At 31.8% G+C, this 17,607-nt stretch overlaps 1 protein-coding gene across 1 annotated transcript; it reads left to right on the forward strand.

Moving 5' to 3' along the window:
- The first annotated feature begins 1,125 nt into the window (after nucleotides 1-1,125).
- Nucleotides 1,126-10,485, forward strand: LOC103575935 (uncharacterized). The gene is made up of 7 exons (XM_008555939.1): nucleotides 1,126-1,327; nucleotides 3,746-3,960; nucleotides 4,382-4,525; nucleotides 4,594-4,737; nucleotides 4,808-5,056; nucleotides 5,124-5,372; nucleotides 6,592-10,485. The coding sequence occupies exons 1-7, from the start codon at nucleotides 1,291-1,293 to the stop codon at nucleotides 10,483-10,485; spliced, it is 4,932 nt and encodes a 1,643-aa protein (XP_008554161.1). The 5' UTR covers nucleotides 1,126-1,290.
- The last annotated feature ends 7,122 nt before the right edge of the window (nucleotides 10,486-17,607 follow it).

Here is a 17,607-nt window from a genome sequence, read left to right on the forward strand (position 1 = left end):
TTTGATTGAGTTTTGCAGCTGATTTAATTTTTAAATCAAATTGTTTCGTCGTTTTGAAGATACTCGAAAAAATTGTTTTTCACTATTTCTTCTCCCGCGACATTTCTCGAACAAATTTATCGATTGCAATTCCTACAGCTTAGCGGCAGGAGATTATTTGTTCAAAAAAAGGTTTTTTTTTGAAATCTATAAAACAGAATAAATATTTAAAAGAAAAAGAAGCAATGATCTTATTTTTCCTAGTCAAGAATCCTATTTGAATCCTTTGAGAATAATCGATCTCTATTATTCTCAATTAGAATTACTAGCCAGAGTGGTCCACTCTCCGAGAAGTGGGCATAAAAATAACGAAAGATATCCTACGAAAACTATGACATTGAAAATTTTAAAATTTACCTAGAAGTCTTTGTTAATAGGTCTAAGCATAAGAATACAGCAGTCCGCCAAATTAAATACTAAAATTTCGTAATTCATCTGATTGTCGACATTCTCTACGCAGACGTTAATTCCATTGTTAAAAATCATTAATTATCATGGAAGAATTTTATGTGATTATGAGTATTTCAAAATTTAATACGATGAGTAGATAATTTTTTTTTCCATACCCACTAAAAGCTACTAATAACATAAGAGTGTCGATAATTTTTACGGTGTTTTGTATTCTATTATTCTGCTACGATGATAACAGGCTAACAGTCACAACGAGTAAAAAACTAAAAGATAAAAATTAACGTGTTATTCGCATAAAGTTTATCTATATCATTAAATGAAGATACTACCGAAGCGCTTCTGGTGGATCTTTCCCGAACTAATTCGGTTATTATAAACTAGGGGTTGAAGTATTGATCAATGAACGTAGTATACAGAACAGATTGAGAATTTAAGAAATTGTGAGAATTATTTTGTTAGTTCAGTTACGTTTGTCAATAAATTAGTCTATTTAGAAAGTGTCTGAGAAAAAAAATTTAAATAACGGCATCAATAAAATTTCGTTTTACTCTGATGGTAGACTTTAAAGATCGCAGTATTATTGCGAAATTAATACGAAAATAAATTTATTACTAGTCTTTATCTACCCTTTTATATATTATTGTAATGATAAAGAGTGAAAACAAAAGTTTTGTAATTGTTGTAAATGAAAAGTTGACGTTCTGCAAAAAAATGCTTCGAAAGATTTGTTACGAGTGTAACTGTTAATATATTGACATGAGTGAGTGACGTAAAAATTTATTTTAGTGATCCTAAAACGTCAGATATTTGAATCAACCAGCCAATCATATTTTTATTTCAATGCAAACTCTACGGAAAAAAAGTAGTCCATGCAAATGTAAGTAAATTCAATTTTTAAGCAATTTTTTAATTTTATCATAGAAAGTATCATTTTTATGGAAATTTCCATACAATGTCCTACATCATTTATTAAGACGAACGAGTAGAGAAGATTATATACTTGATATAATTATATGTGATATTATATATAATTATATCAAATTATACATAGATTCATATAATCGTGAAAAATTTTCCTATAAAGTAGTATACAAATACAAATAATTTTGAATAATTAAATATAGCATTGACAGCACTAATTATACATCACAGCTGTATAATTTCATCAATGACTTATTTCTGCATGATTGGGCAATCGTATATAAAAATGATACCGACGTTGCAAAAAATGCATTTTTTTCTTTAAAAGAAATGATTTAACGCAATTAGAAAAAAAAATTTTTTAAATACGTTTTAATGCTTTTGAATATTTTGAATACTTTTGAATTGCCCTTCTTATGGGCATTTAACATTAAAATTGTTTCGAATCGTTTCTTATAATTAGTGTTTTTAATGCATGTTTCAGTCAATGTTGAATTAATGCATATTTTCTATTTTTCAAAAAATGAAAAATAAATAGTTTTAGTAATATTTTTTTATATAATCAGACATTAAAATACTAATAATTATTTACCTTGGAAAAAATGAGTTTGTCTATACATAATCGTCTATATATGATCAGATTCAGAAATTGACCAGATTTGATCATATATAAGTTTATGTATGATTATATATAATCATGAATGAATGGGTATAGTTATTCATAAAATCTCATTTAAAATATCTGTAACTTAGTAATTAAGTTTAGATTTATTGTCTTTATTAATATGAAAGGCAATTATATTTAAATTGAAAAAAAAAAGAAAACCAATCTATTTATCGACAATCGCTATTTTACTAAAGGGTCATTCATCCAACTAATGCCCCTTACTAATGCTGCTTAACTTGTTATATCGTTGTATTGCCGACTGCTCTTTTAGTTTGACATATAAAAGTAAAAAAACAATGGCATTTCTTGTTTCAAATGGTTAAATTGATACGATCTACATAAATAATGAATTTGGTTTTGCACATAAATTAGATAGATATAATCATAAGTCTTTTTATCAATGAACTCATCTATACCCATACATATGAATCAATATCGCATTACATATAAACACATATTATCTAAATATCATCAAATTTCATTGCATAGAGCTCTATTTATGATTATACATGGATTCCTTGCTTAAAAAATACGATAGATTCTCATAACTGTATGTGTAAATCCTATACATCACTTCTTAGAGAACTCATTAATTCTTATAAAATCTTTATGGAAATTTATGGATTTTCTGAATAGGGTTTTTATAAGCCATGGCTTTCTTCGAACTCCAGGAACTCGAAAACGTTATTATTTGCAATTTTTTGAGCTTTCTTAAAAGAAAAGTACCTAAAAATCTGGACATTGGTTGACTATGCGGGCCAGCCCCATAACTTCTCGCTGTTGTCGAACTCCTTCAGCTCGATAACATTATTGTGAATACATTTGATTTTTTTTTTTGAGCTCTTTATCAGTGCTGCCAGAACGTGCGATATTTTTACCCCCTCCTGCCATTACACTCAATGCTATTTCATCTCAGGAGGGGGTAAAAATATCGCACGTTCTGGCAGCACTGCTCTTTATGTTTAAAAAAAGTTATATATATTTCTGCACATACATGACGGTAAAGTTAAGTTCTGAAAGTCGGACCGAAACCAAGAACTTTCCTTTGTTTGAAAATTTTCAATTGTTATCGTAGAAAGTTGAAAAATGTTAGCGCGCTTAGTAGCTTACATTGTTTATAGCTAAAAGTTTGATCTCCTGGATTTAACTCCTGATATTCCTTGCTAAAAAGGATTAGACCATGAGAGAAAAACTCTTTAAGGATTTTAATTACCTCTGTTTGTAAATGTAGTATTTTAGAATAATCTTTAATTTTCAACCGATTCAAAGCATATTATGATTCCAAGCTTGATAATACTTCTCTAATGATTCGAATCCAACTATTTGAATTTTCGTTCCACCCTTTTGAAGGTTAGCCAGGTCTGGCCTAAGGATGAGTATCTACAGGAATTGCCAAGACTAGGTTACCTATCCTTGGGCCAATTTCGGCACGCCGTGAATGCTCAAAGTTGGATCTGTCTGTTTTGGCTCAAGGATGGTTAACCATAGGTATGCCCGAACCTGGGTTAGCCAGTTCTGGCCCAAAGTTGGTTAATCATAGGAATGACCAAAGTTATCTAGTTATGGCCCAAGCATGGGCCAATATAGGTAAGCCTAAGCTGGGCTTACCAATGTTGGGCCAGGCATCCCTCTGTCCAACTCTAGGGACTCCTGCAGGGAAAGTGTAGTCTCATCTTATTTACATAAATTACATTACTATTTTTACAGTCAAAAAAGAGCCTACCCGATTTCTGGGGGAAGGAATATCATTCAAGGCGAAGCTTATTGGAATTTTGGAAGTATCAGAAGCGCGAGGTGATCGAATGTGCCAAGCGGCTCTTGCCGATCTGAAAATGGCGATAAGAGCAGCTGGAGAGCATAAGCAACGTATTATAGTCCAAATAAGTATCGATGGACTACGTCTGCGGGATGAAAAGTCAGGGGTAAATATACCGAATACTTCATAAAAAATATATTCATTCCTAATTAATTGTATTAATATAATCACCTTAAAAACCTAAATGCCGCAAAACTGTTTTATTTTTCATTACATTACCACATTTCTTTCGATGAATTTGAAGCTTCGTAAATGGCGTGCAACTCGCGATTGAGGTCGATAATTTTTTGATCGGTGGCTGTAGGTTCCAGCTGAAGAGAGCTAGCGACTGTAAATCACCACTTACGTTTCTTCATATTTATTTAGTAGTTTTTCCTAAACGTCGTTGAAGTTTAGTTGTAGTATGCGCGCATTTGATCATAAAAAGTTATGACAACGTAGTTAAATTTTGCAGAGAATTTGCATTTTACTGTAATATTTTTCTGTGTTCATTCACATTAAAATTTTAATGGCATTTCATTTTTAAGGAGTGCCTCTATCACCACCCTGTTCATAAGATCTCTTTTATCGCACAAGATATGACCGATTCACGGGCTTTCGGTTACATTTTTGGATCTCCTGATACTGGTCATCGATTTTTCGGCATAAAAACTGATAAAGCTGCAAACCAGGTCAGTATTTTGAACTTGAGATAAATTGATTGTTTCTCGGGTTTGATTATTCGATTTTATTTACATAGGTTGTCATAGCAATGAGAGATCTCTTTCAAGTGGTCTTTGAATTGAAGAAAAAAGAAATTGAAATGGCAAAGCAGCATATTGAGCAAAACGTAGTCAAGTTTCATACGAGTGGGATCTTTGTTGAACCTGCGCCAGACACTAAGGTCTTTAATTTTTTATTTCAAACTTCAGTCACACTCCTTACTAATTTATTAATAAATAATTCGTTATTAGGGTGCTGCTGAGATTGAGAGCTGCCATCAACGTCAGAGATCTTTGAGTATTGAGAATGAGAAGTCTGCGGACAAAACTTCTGATATCAGAAATGGTGAAATAGCTGATCTTCTTGACTTACAGTTTGAATTAAATTCTTTACAGCAAGGAATCCATCAAATGGATAAAATCACACCGGAAAATTGTCCCTTGTCGACTGAGGATCCTTCTGAAACTGACCCTTTTGGAGATTCATTTATAAATCTTAAGGTAATTTATGGATATTTTAGAAAAAAATTCATTTCTGAATGATAAAATAATGAATATAATATTTAAGATAAAAGAATCTCTACAACCGATATTGCCTCCTCCTCCATCATGTGTAAAACGTGGAGCTACAGAGCGTCAGCCCTCTGAACAGATGTCATCTCTGACAACTTCAAGTCCGGCAACCGTTTTACCAAATACAATTACTCAACCATCAGGAGCTTGGTCAGAAAAAGATGTAGACAAGCAATTCAATGACTTTGAAATTACAAAAATTACAGCATCAAGCTCAGCAAATGATGAAGAAAGAGAAAATGAGGTAAGTCAACTATTTTTCAACCAATTCTCATACATTCATAAAAATTACTTTAACTTGATAATTTTGTTAGAATATGATCAATTGTAATGTTAAGTAATGAGTTAATACCCTAAAGAATTTGATTATATAAAAAATAAACTCTTCGAGTAGACGACTAATTTGTTTTGGTTTAAAAAGTTGAAGTCCTCAAAAGCTCGGGAAAATATTTTGTCTCAGGGATGGGACAAGTAAATAATGACTAGTCCACAATTTGGAGACGATATAAATAGATCTTTTTAGAGTAACAAGGCGAAACCACGCTTTAGTATTTTATCTCAAAGCAACTTGTTAACCAATACAGGGAACTAGTGCTACGGGCAGGCTTTTTCAAGCCTTCATTCAGAGTCTCTGTATTTCCTGATGGAAAAGGCGTAGGCTAGAAGAGGGTTAAACTTCTTACGCATCTTTGATATCGTTGTTGTACACATATGGCAGTTTTTTTCAAGGCTTGCACAAGCCTGCTCTCAATTTCGATAGTTGCTAGCGTCACCATTCACCTATGAGTTTTTCTCCAGATATTCGGGGCCGATTTGAATTGCAAGTCTTATGCTGGCCTTGCACAAGACATAGGGTGAAGTTATTATTCAATTCTAGGGGAAAAGTAGTGCTAGAAGCATATTGAATCTATCTTGCGCATAGTTTGCCCAAGATCTGGTCAAGTTGAAACTGGTAGAGGAAAGAATAGTACAGGGAGTATCGCGCGTCTTGAACAGATCTTGAGCAAGCCATGCGCAAATATCTTCAATATTATCTGCAGATACTAATGCATATCTTCGGTCAGATTTGCTCAAGGCATGTCATATCACATACTGTATCTCGCTCCTGCCTGTCACTTTATCCCCTCCATTGGCACGCGTTACCAGAGCCCAGTGGTACTCAATTGAGAGCGAAATACATATATAAAAGCATAGATTAGTGGATTTGAAGCCAGGCTTGCGCAAGATTGCTACAAGATTGTTATATGAGTCATATCGTCAAGAAACTTTGCGTTTTAATTAAACGTACAAAACTTTTTTAGATTTAAAAAAAAATAACTCGAATTGATAATTTAAAATTAGAATTGATTATTTAAAGTATCACATAAGCGTTTAGTAGTATATATTTAGGCTTCTTGAACTGTTTCCTAACTTCTATTTCCATTACTCGATCACCTTAAATTCTTGTTTTTTTTTTCTTTCAGATTTCACCGTTCACACTCAGACTTCGAAATGACAGTCCCCAAATAGATGTCTTCACAGAATTAGATCCACTAGGAACAGGTTTAAGTAAACCTTATATAGACAAAAAAGATTTTTTCCAAAATTTGAAGAACCCTCCTAAAAAAATTCTTAAAGACTTGGTGACGTCGAGCTTAAATGAAATTTTTCCTACTACGTTTCATCTTTCTACTAATTCGCTAGAACCAACATGTTCGAATGAGGAGAAGTTAACTAATGTAATTGAATGCGATAACTTTGCTGATTTCGATCATTTTGATACATTGGATAATGATTTTTCCTCGAAAAAACCATCGCTACCTGAAGAAAAACCGATCATCATACAAAATCAACATTTATCAGTTAATTTACCACCTGAAGAATGCGTGGCTACCAAACTCATAACAAATAAAGGTCTCGAAAAATTAGAAAACGAAATTTCTCTACCATCAAAAACTTTACTCCAAACATCAATCCCCACTGAATATCATTCTGTTGAAAAAAAAGAATTTGATATCGATTCATCAATCACATGTAAAATTGAACGTAAACATTTTTCAAGAGAATTTTCATCTACAAATGATTCACCAGCTTCTCCATTACGCTCCTGTTCATCAGAAGCTAATTCTCGACTATCAAGTTCTAGTGCAGAACTCGAATGTGTTCCAGAACCACCCCCACGTAATGCTGGATGCGTTGTTATCAATCCACCACCTCTTCCACCGAAAAAGCAAGCAGGCAAAACGGACCCTCAACCACCACCAATACCACCACACATTGAGAGCCGCTTTCAGTACGATTTTATTAAATGCGAAAGATCTGCGATATCTCCAATAAATACAAGTGGGATTGAAAATATGAACGGAATAAGATCTAATCATCCATTTGATAATAAAGAAATTCCGTTATCGAAAGTTAAAGAATCACAAGAATCGGAAAATACTGATGTATTTTTTTCTTTAAAATTACAAGAATCAATTAGAGCAATAACTCCTTCTAATTTATCCTCAATTTTGCAAAATTCACAAATAAACGTAGATGAATATAGAACGAAATCGGCATTAAATTCCACCCTATCTCAACTTGCAACTTCAAATCTTAGTGATTTGGCAGCAAGCCTAAATATGACTGTTTCAGAATTAACTAATCTGACGTTACATCAGTTAACAAGGTGCTTAGCAAACTATTCGCTTGAAGGAATATACCCTTTTATACCTGGAGAACCTAATTATATACCTAAATCGTTAAATGAAAACGAGAAATCTTCATGCACAGAAAAACTTAAGGGAGAATCCAAATCACAAGGAAATTTTTCTAATGATAAATATGCAGCGATTCGGGAAATATTAGAAATTGACCAAACAAAAAATAACGGAAGCAGCAATATGAATGAAAAATTTAATAATTTTAATAATGAACAACCGAGCTCACAGGAAAATGACGATAGGGAAGATAAATCGAATTTGAAGTTGAATATTGAAGTTGATGAAAAGTCTTTATTTTATAATTTACCAAATGAAAAAAATGAGTCAATGGAAAAAGAATTAATAGCAGAGAAAAAAAGAAAGGAATCTGAAAAAAATACAGATGATACTTCGAATAATGAAAGTCAATATACGAAATCTGAAATGGACAAAAAATTTTACGAATATGTAAATAACGCAAAACTTAAAGAACCATCACCAGAAAAAAATAAGTTGACTTCGTCGTCTCTGAAAACTGATGGAAATAGAGTTATAAGTGGCGTTGAAACAATCTCTCCTTCAAACACTTCGAATGATAAGTATGCAGCTTTAAGAGAAATTATCAGTGAAGTTGAATCAATAAACTGCGAATTGAGAGAAAAACCAGGTTCTTCCTTTCGGAATTTAGATGAATCGATGAAAACAAGTACTGATGAAGACCTTATGAACCTATTTTCCGCTCCACAGTCCCCATGCTTAGGAGTGATAAAAGGGAATGTGAAAGATCCGAGTTCGACAGCAAATATTACCAACAGATACGAGAAAATCGAAACGCCTAATAAGTCATCGATATGTACACACGCGATGGAGTCACGAAATATTGGATTCGATGATGTTTTTCATCCTTTCTCTGAATCAAAACAGGTAACTAAAGATCCTACAAATAATGAAAACTGGGCAACTTTTGATATGAATGTTTGTAAGTCTGAAAAACAATATGGTAGTCACAATTCATTAGAGGGGAATTCACCCTGGTCACCTGATGAAAGTAAATTCCATAAACTATCTAGAACAATCATTGCAAGACAGTCCACGGGAAGCGATAATGATTGGAAAGATGATGAAGAAAGTGAAGAAAGCAATGATCGGTTCAGAAACGAGAGGTTCCATCCAGTAAAAAATCCAAGATTAGACGCTGGTTGTGAAAATGTTGTATGCTACAATGACGGAATTGGAATCATAGAAAAAGAGAGGTACTACAGGGGGAGGATGAATAAAAAACCACACGATGGACTCTGGACAAAATATGGTCATCGGTTGAAATCAGAAGCTATACCATGGTGTGACGAAGGCAAGTGGGAAGAAGAACATCGAAAGTGTACATCGCGGAAAACGTATTTTGATGAGGATAATGATAGATTATCTCATTGGAAATGTTGCAATAGTCAAGCAATACCTTGGAATGGAGATAGACCAATGTATGCAGGCAATGATATGTTGTACGACAATAACCGATGTAACAGGCGCAATAAACCTTGGAACGATGATGACAGAGAGAGAGATAGATTTAGTAGTCAGGAAAGTATGGATTGCGAAGATGAAGAAAGATGGCCAAGATGTGAATTCGAAAGGAGACGAAGAGAAGAAGATAGTAGATTTTGGGAAAGATATGGTGCACCATCAGAAAGTGATTATCCCACTCTCTATCGGAAGTACAATCATCATTACTGCAGAGACAGTAGAGAACAAATACAACTCGACTATTCTCTAGGTTGGGAAAAAGATTATCTTGATCGTGCTGAGAATTCTCGTAGACATCCCATGCGCAAACGATGTTGGCCGAAAAGACCAAATAGTGCAAATGATGAGCGGAATACTGATTTATTGTATGCAGAACCAAATATTAAGTATGGTATTTCAAGATCTGAGTGCAGTGATAATGATTCTGAGTTCTATCGATTTCCCTACAGGTCCAGAAGTAGAGAACATTGTTGGGGAATCGATCAAGAATTTGATAGTTGGAACGAAAGATCTTTTCGCTCAGAGGGACCAGGTATGAAAAATAGTACAAATTACTGCAAGAAAACTAATAGGCATAAACTACCCTCTAAGAACGTAATTAAATCAAGAAAATCACCATTTGAAGACGATTTCACTCAAACCATAGATAATAATTTGCCACCCGTTCAATTAACAGATCAAGATACTAAAATTGAACTAGACATTTTTGAAGGGAATAAAATTAGCAGCCTGATGAGTAAAAGCGAATTTGAAAGAAGCAACTCTAAAACATATGAAAGGCCTCTCGAACTTAATGAAGATTCGTCGCCCATGAGAATCTCTCCTAGTGAAATTCTAGAGAAACAACTGGATCCAGATTCAAAATATAACCTTAAAGATAGTCGACACAATCTTAAAGACTCCATTCCCACTAGTAATCGCACGTCTGATAGTAGCGTTCAAAATTCGTTTCTCAACGGAGAATCAAAACGTTCTGAAGATGGTTTTACATTAAAATCTATAACACCTGAAGATTCATTTCCTGATTCGTATGAACTGACGACAAATAACTTGAAGCAGCTCAAGTATGCAAACAATAAAACAAAAGAAGGTCTTGATATTAAAAAGTCTGAATCAATTAACATATTTATAAGAGAAAATGATCCGTTTGATGACGATGAATTTTTCAAATAATGTATGTTTAACAATAAAACTAATTAAATTTTGTTTTGAAAAAATAAAAGTTTTAAGTAAACATTTCGAATTCATTTACAACGCATTCTTAAATGTTTGTATAAAGTTTTTTTTATTAGATATTTTGTTTCAATTGTGGATTTTTCATTGTAAAACCATTGACTTTTTAAGTTTATTGTGATTCAAATTATGATACAATATCATAAAGAATGAGTGAGTAAGATACAATTTTAATGGTAAGTGACATTTTAATATTCCAGGAAAAATCAAAGATCACAAGCCGAAAAAATGTAAAATAATATAAATTATCAACTAATTTGATATTTATGAATACTGAGATACAATTCTCGTGGCAATAGAATATTAGTATGTAATAATAAATATGTAGTGCAGCTAAAACGTAAAAATAGTTACAATCCCATTTTATTAAATAAAATCGATATTAAAATTTAGTATCGGAAAATTTCATCTCAGTTTAAATAATAGTACAAAATCAAATAAACTTCAAAATCAATTGAAGTAAACCATTTTAAAGACAATAGTGACTGTGTTAATCGTAATTTATAATACAATCTTGTAAAAAATAATAAGTCGTCAATGATACCCATGAAAAAGTGCAGCCCAATTTACTGCAATTGGAGGCATCTCAATTACACATACTAGTAATTATTCTACACCAAATATAATACAGTTTGCCTCACTAAATAGTTCAACTCTAGTAGTATTCTTGAGGAAGTCCACATCATCAGTCTTGGACACGTCTAAGGCAAGATACTTCCATAAGATATTTTAAGTAAGTCTGTAGTAATATTTGCTTAAGACGAAATATCTACTGAAAATACATCTGCTTAGACTTGCTGCAGAATTGTTTAAGATACCCAGACATGGCTGCTCTCTTTTTACTTCGTGAGTCATCGATTTAGCATTCGTATAATAAATTCAATGGCGCCCACTTAATATTATGATTTTATCGATTGATAATATTATTAATTTATAACACTTTAAATTTAAATGAGGATTACTAGACTTGCTAAAGGTACTGCGTTTGAACTTGGAGTGCAGAATTTCTGACTGAACATTGTTATATAGTATGTATATTGGTTAAGAATTGCTGCAGACCATTCTTGGGATTTCCGTAAGTCTTCAGGAAAAATCTCAAGCAAGACTTGATAAAATCTTTGGCAAGTATACTTATGAATGCATTTGTCGATATACTACAGATTTTTTTATTCTAAATCCATCAATAGATATAAATAGCCCTGCTGTATTTATATGACTCTATATTTGTATAAGCCACCCACGCAAATATAATTAAAATAACAATAATAAACGACTCCTTTGAATTTAAAAATTACGACCCAGGCCAACCCTGGGTTAGTAATACAATAGGCGCCAACCTGTTTTACTGAAACAGGTGAAATCGATCAATATTACAGATAAAGTACAAGTGTGTGTATATGTGAGGATGAGAATGTAAATAACCATTACAGAGAGACAGCCGCAATCAATTTTTAAATAAAGCAGTAAATTATAAAATGTAAAATATATCTTCCTAGTAGAGGAAGAAGGAAAGTGTTTTTATAAATTTTTCGAACTTCAATCATTTCAAAGATATAAAGTTTAGAAAATTTTAATGTTTTTAATGCTTGATAAAATGAATTTAAATCCTATTTTAAATACGTCATATGCGTAAGAGTAAACAGAATACCCTTCTATGTACGTGCATGCGCAGTACCGCAAATTTAATCCACTGTAGTCGATGTTAAAAAGCTGTATCGCAAATGATTACGTGTGATTACAATGAATCTACAGATTTCAAATTTTTAAATAATCTGAAGCAATGAAAATTTTGGAAAATTATTTAAATAAATTTTTAATCTTACAATTGAATATGCATAATGAATTTTCAAAAAATTGAATTTTTTAAATTTTCATAAATTCATAACTTTGAAATGATTGACTTTTCGAAAAATTTATTAGAATACTTTTTTTCTTAAAATACGTCACAACATCTAATATCATTATTTCATTCCCAAAGTTAGTTTTTCTCTATTGCTTACAAAATTTGTTCATCACCATTAAATGCATGGGGGCTGGTATAAATCAATTTGATATTCGTAATCAGCATACCAAAAAAACATAAAATAAGTTTTTGATATGCCACTGACTCGGAAACTTTGCGGCCAGTTCTCTACCGCCTATAGACTATGAACTGACATGACTTACATCATATATGATTTTTATGGGAACGCTACAAGATCTTAGAAGCTTTCTTATAATAACCCATAAGAACCTTGCAAGAATAAGCATGCCCGATATTATGACCAAAAATTTAATATATCTGCTTTACGAAAACTTAATTCGAAATTTAGAGTGTCCGGAAAAAATTTCTATGCGATTTCTGATTTTTTATTTCGAATCAAATGAGCCCTCAATTGCATTTTTAGGATAATTTTTCAGGGAGATAAAAAATTAAAGGTCTGATGTCCTAGCAAGTGCCAGCGAAGTTAATATCATAGTTTCTTGAATGATCGTATTAACCCCTCCGCAAATCAACACGTAATTGAGCAGCTGGCACTATACTTTCTATGAATTATGATTTATTGATTCATTAAATTTTGTAGAAGTGAATAAAATGTTCATTATACATATTGGAGAAGAATCTTCAGCACTCCACCCTAAAAACAAATAATGAGTACAAAAGAACTGATCAATAAATAGACTAACAACTACAAGTTTCTAAAGGATATATGTCATAGAAATAAATATAAATTTATGGGTTCACATGAATGAGATCAATAGGGATTTAGAAAATTTTATAGTCATCCGTTTATCTTTTAATCTTAGATATTATTACTTTCGATGGGAGAACATTGTCATTCATGAGCCAAAATAATATTTTTCAATTAATAACGTAACTTTCATGTTTATTGATGATTAAACATTGCTGAGCTGGATCTTTTAATACAAATAGCTATGATTGAACCGGGTACAAGCTCACTATTCTTTGAGGCAGTTTACTTATAATGAGAAACCGAAGGTAAACTCTGTCACAGTCATACATTTGTATAAAAAATGATACTTATGCCTATAATAACTGTTTATGGAGATACAAAACTATGTGATCACTCTACCCAGGATAAAAATTCTCGAAGTTTCATAAAAATTTACAGGAATATCTTCTCGAAAACACGTCATCAATTTATGACAACATGTTTTTGATAAAGTCTTTTAACGATCTCTTGAAGCATGATGATCTTATTCAATTTTATATTAAATCCAGTAATTGATATTGCCACTCGAGAGCATTTTAGACTGAAGATTTTTCTGCTGTGTTTGATTTTGTTTGATTAATATTTAAATGTAAGCTTTTACGCGTTATGATCTATTCCACTAATTAATTGTCTCTTATTGCATAGATATAAAGACAGAAGTTTATTAATGATTTCATGGATCAACTAGCTATTACTCGCACCCTTTGCTAGGAATGTTGTGGCGTTAAATAACTGTATATCTTATTTATAATATTGATATTGTTGTCCTAGCATAAACCTTTCAAATGAATTCGTAAACATTTTTACCCTCTGACTCTTCCTATGAAATATGGCTCTACTTAGTAACAACGTAGTGTGAAAGACCATTTTTATTAGTGGGCATTATCTACTGATGGGTTTCCGGCCAGCTTACCTACTTAGGAATGTTTACTCGTAAAATTTGTTCTAAGTGAATATCTGTCATGAAGAGAACGTGTATAGCGAACATGAAGTTCACAAAACCTACGGTTTTTTAGATCTTGTAATAGATGAATAAATGAGTGAGTGGTATTTCACTTATATATATTTTTATATTTGAAAATATAAAGAAGTGAAAAATGCTAATTTTCTTTGTTCCAATTATATTCGTGTATCAGATATATTTTGGTGCAGCCCGAGATGCGGTTCACAACACAAAAGTGGCCCTCTGAGGGGTCGACCCGGCACCAAATTTTTTTTCGAGGATCCATTAGCTCTAATCCATTTCCATTTCATCAGTGGGCACGAAAATTTGTAGGAAAATATCCTATTATGGCCAAAAAAAAAGTTTTAGGAGGCCTAGAGGATTGAAGGATCGCACGGAAGTTAGTCTTTTTTCAGAGTATTCATTGCGGAGATATTCACATGAAAGAGTTATGGTTTCGCAACCAGTTACCGTAAGTAAGATGAGTTCGTTGTGATAAAATAATAATACGTCATACCGTCTTTATTCATGCTGACAAAATGCTTTCTTCGATACTTTGTAAGTTGATTATCTGATTGGAAAATGATAATATAAATCTTGTTAAACATTGTTTAAAGATTCTATAAAGTTATCGTATATATTGCCAAGTGGCCATATTTTCATACACATATGAGGAGACACATAACAGACATAGGGGTGGCAACGACAGAAATTCTGGTAGCATCGTTGGTAGTATGTACGTTGAGCGGGAGACAGATACTACAAACCAATATATAGCAGAGATTTATGCCTCGAGCTATAAAAAAAAAAATAAATGGACTTTCACACATGAAACGCGTATACGTTTCCCTATTCACTGTTCCGATATTTAGTATCAGCGTTGTGTAAATAAAGTACGATTATTATGTTTACTTATACAGACTGTAATACAATACGAATGATCTTGGATCATTACACATACTATATAATTCTGTACACTCATTTAAGCTTTTGAATAAAGCTATTGAGATTTAATGAAATCTATGTGATCAGACAGAAAATTATAATTAGAATAAGCGATTCCTAGGACTTGGAAATGTCGAGATTCGTTCGTAACGATTCAAAACAATTCAATTTTACTACTATATGGATAAGGGTGGCCCAAAAAAACCGACTGCTTTTTTTTTTTGAGTCTCTTTTGAAAATTTGTTGTCTTACGATGTTTTAAAAAGCCTCTCCAAAAATCAGCTCGATAAAAAATTTTTAAGAGGTCGCTCAAGAATTTTGAAAAGATCAAAAATGATTAAAATTCGGATTTTTTACTTCTAAATTTTTTCTTTGGTGGCAGCAATAGTTTATATTTGTAAAATCATGTCTATGCTGAATATTACAGCCCAAAATTTAAATATTTAAACGGCGCTCAAAAATTTTGAGTATTAATTGATAATATGTGACTTATACTTTGAATTAGTTTTTGTATTTTTTTATAACTCAATTATTGTCATTTTACTAAAATATAACTTTTGCATAACCAAAAATATACAGGACGGTCTTGAACAATAAAATTTGGCAAGTTTTGAATAAGCGAAAAAACCGAAAAATTGAATTAAAAAATAAAAAAGTATGTAAATAACTTATTATTTCTATTTCTCGGGTTATATTTCCATTGATTGTGATGCAAATTGATAGTGAAAAAATCGAGAAGCTTTATTATCAATATTCAAGGGTCGCTCGAAAACGTTCAAAAGACAGCACTCGGAAACATTCAAAATTCTTGAGCGAGGTTTAAATATTTAAATTTTGGGCTTAAATTTTCAGCGTCATGATTTCCCAAATAAAAATTATTGCTGCCACGAGAACAAAAAAGATTTGAAATAAAAAATTCAAATTACGATCTTTTTGATATTTTCAAAATTAATGAGCGACCTCTTGAAAATTTTTCATCGAGCTGATTTTTGGAGAGGTTTCTTAAAACATCATAAACCAACAAATTTTCATAAGAGACTCAAAGAAAAAAATAGTCGTTTTTTTTGGGCCACCCTAATATATATTTACTACTATATATATTCATTGAGTGAATTTTTTTGTTTAATCAGGGTTATCATTTATTTTCTAGAATCCTTGTAATATTTTCCCTAAAATAATTATAGAAGATAAAAATTTACATTAAAAATCGTATCCTTAAAAAATTACTATGCTAATTATAATTTGTACATTCATATAGAATTATCTAATATGCTATCATAAAAACCCGTTCAAGTATTTTATTTTTCCATGTATCTGTCAAGGGTTTTTGTGATTTACATGCTTAAAATGTTAACTTCTCAACTTAACATGTTTTTAAAGTCAAAATAATTTTAATCACCAGCGCATAAGTCATGTATTAAAAATATTCCTTCCAAAAAATGCTTATGAGTCTTAATCGTTCCTAGTGTTGGTGATTATTGTCTTCACGGATCTTCATTGTTTATATTTACTTCGTTAATGTTGATTTTTGTACCTTTCATTCTCGGCCTAGTCGTCGCATATCATCCATTGTCGACAAATCTCTTATATTCAAATAGGGGTGGTTGTTCGCCGTGACAACTGGCTGGTAGTAGTGGGGACTCTCAGCAACGCCCGCCCCTTTGTAGCCGCCCCTCGGTGACGAAATCTAAATCAATTCGTTGAATATCAGCTCTTGTACAGCTCATTCTTACTACCAACATGATCATATCAGTTTAGATTTGATTATTCAGTCTTCTATTCTTTGTCTGCATACTTCGTTTTTTACATAAGTAAATTATTTTGTGTTAATAACAAAAATGTGAGTTTATGAAAAATTAAGTGATAATCTAAACAGTGTTTTACAAACATGGAGAAACATAACGAGTTATCATTAGTTGCCTTGGACCATGAAAGATAAATTATATTTTATAACTAATGGGACACTTACGACTTAAAATCAGAGACGATATTTTATCATAATATACAATGATAACAAATGTGTAAAAATAATAAGTTGTTACTTAAAGTAAATAGATAATTAAAACTGCTTATGATACAAGGCCAGTGTTAGTTAAACATTGAAAAGTAAGTACATTACACAGAGATTTGCATTTTTTCAAGATTCTTAAAAATCCTTGAGAACAGGCGAGATTCTTTGAGTCAACATCATTACTAAATACAGAAAAATTGAATTTTATCACTAAGAAATAAAATTATGAGTTAAAATGAGATAGCATGTAAAGATAACTTAAATAATGTTTACATTTAATTCATTATCGAATACAATTCAGTTATAGTCAAAGTATGTTATGTTTTCGTGGACTGTCATGACTATTTTTCAAATCTACCAGACATAAAAATTGTATTTAACTTTTTTTATTAAAAGTGTTTTTGTTTTGGGTTTTTAGTGTGTGTTGTTTTATCACAAAAATGGATTCT

This window comes from Microplitis demolitor, chromosome 8, assembly GCF_026212275.2.
Source record: "Microplitis demolitor isolate Queensland-Clemson2020A chromosome 8, iyMicDemo2.1a, whole genome shotgun sequence".
Lineage (NCBI taxonomy): Eukaryota > Metazoa > Arthropoda > Insecta > Hymenoptera > Braconidae > Microplitis > Microplitis demolitor.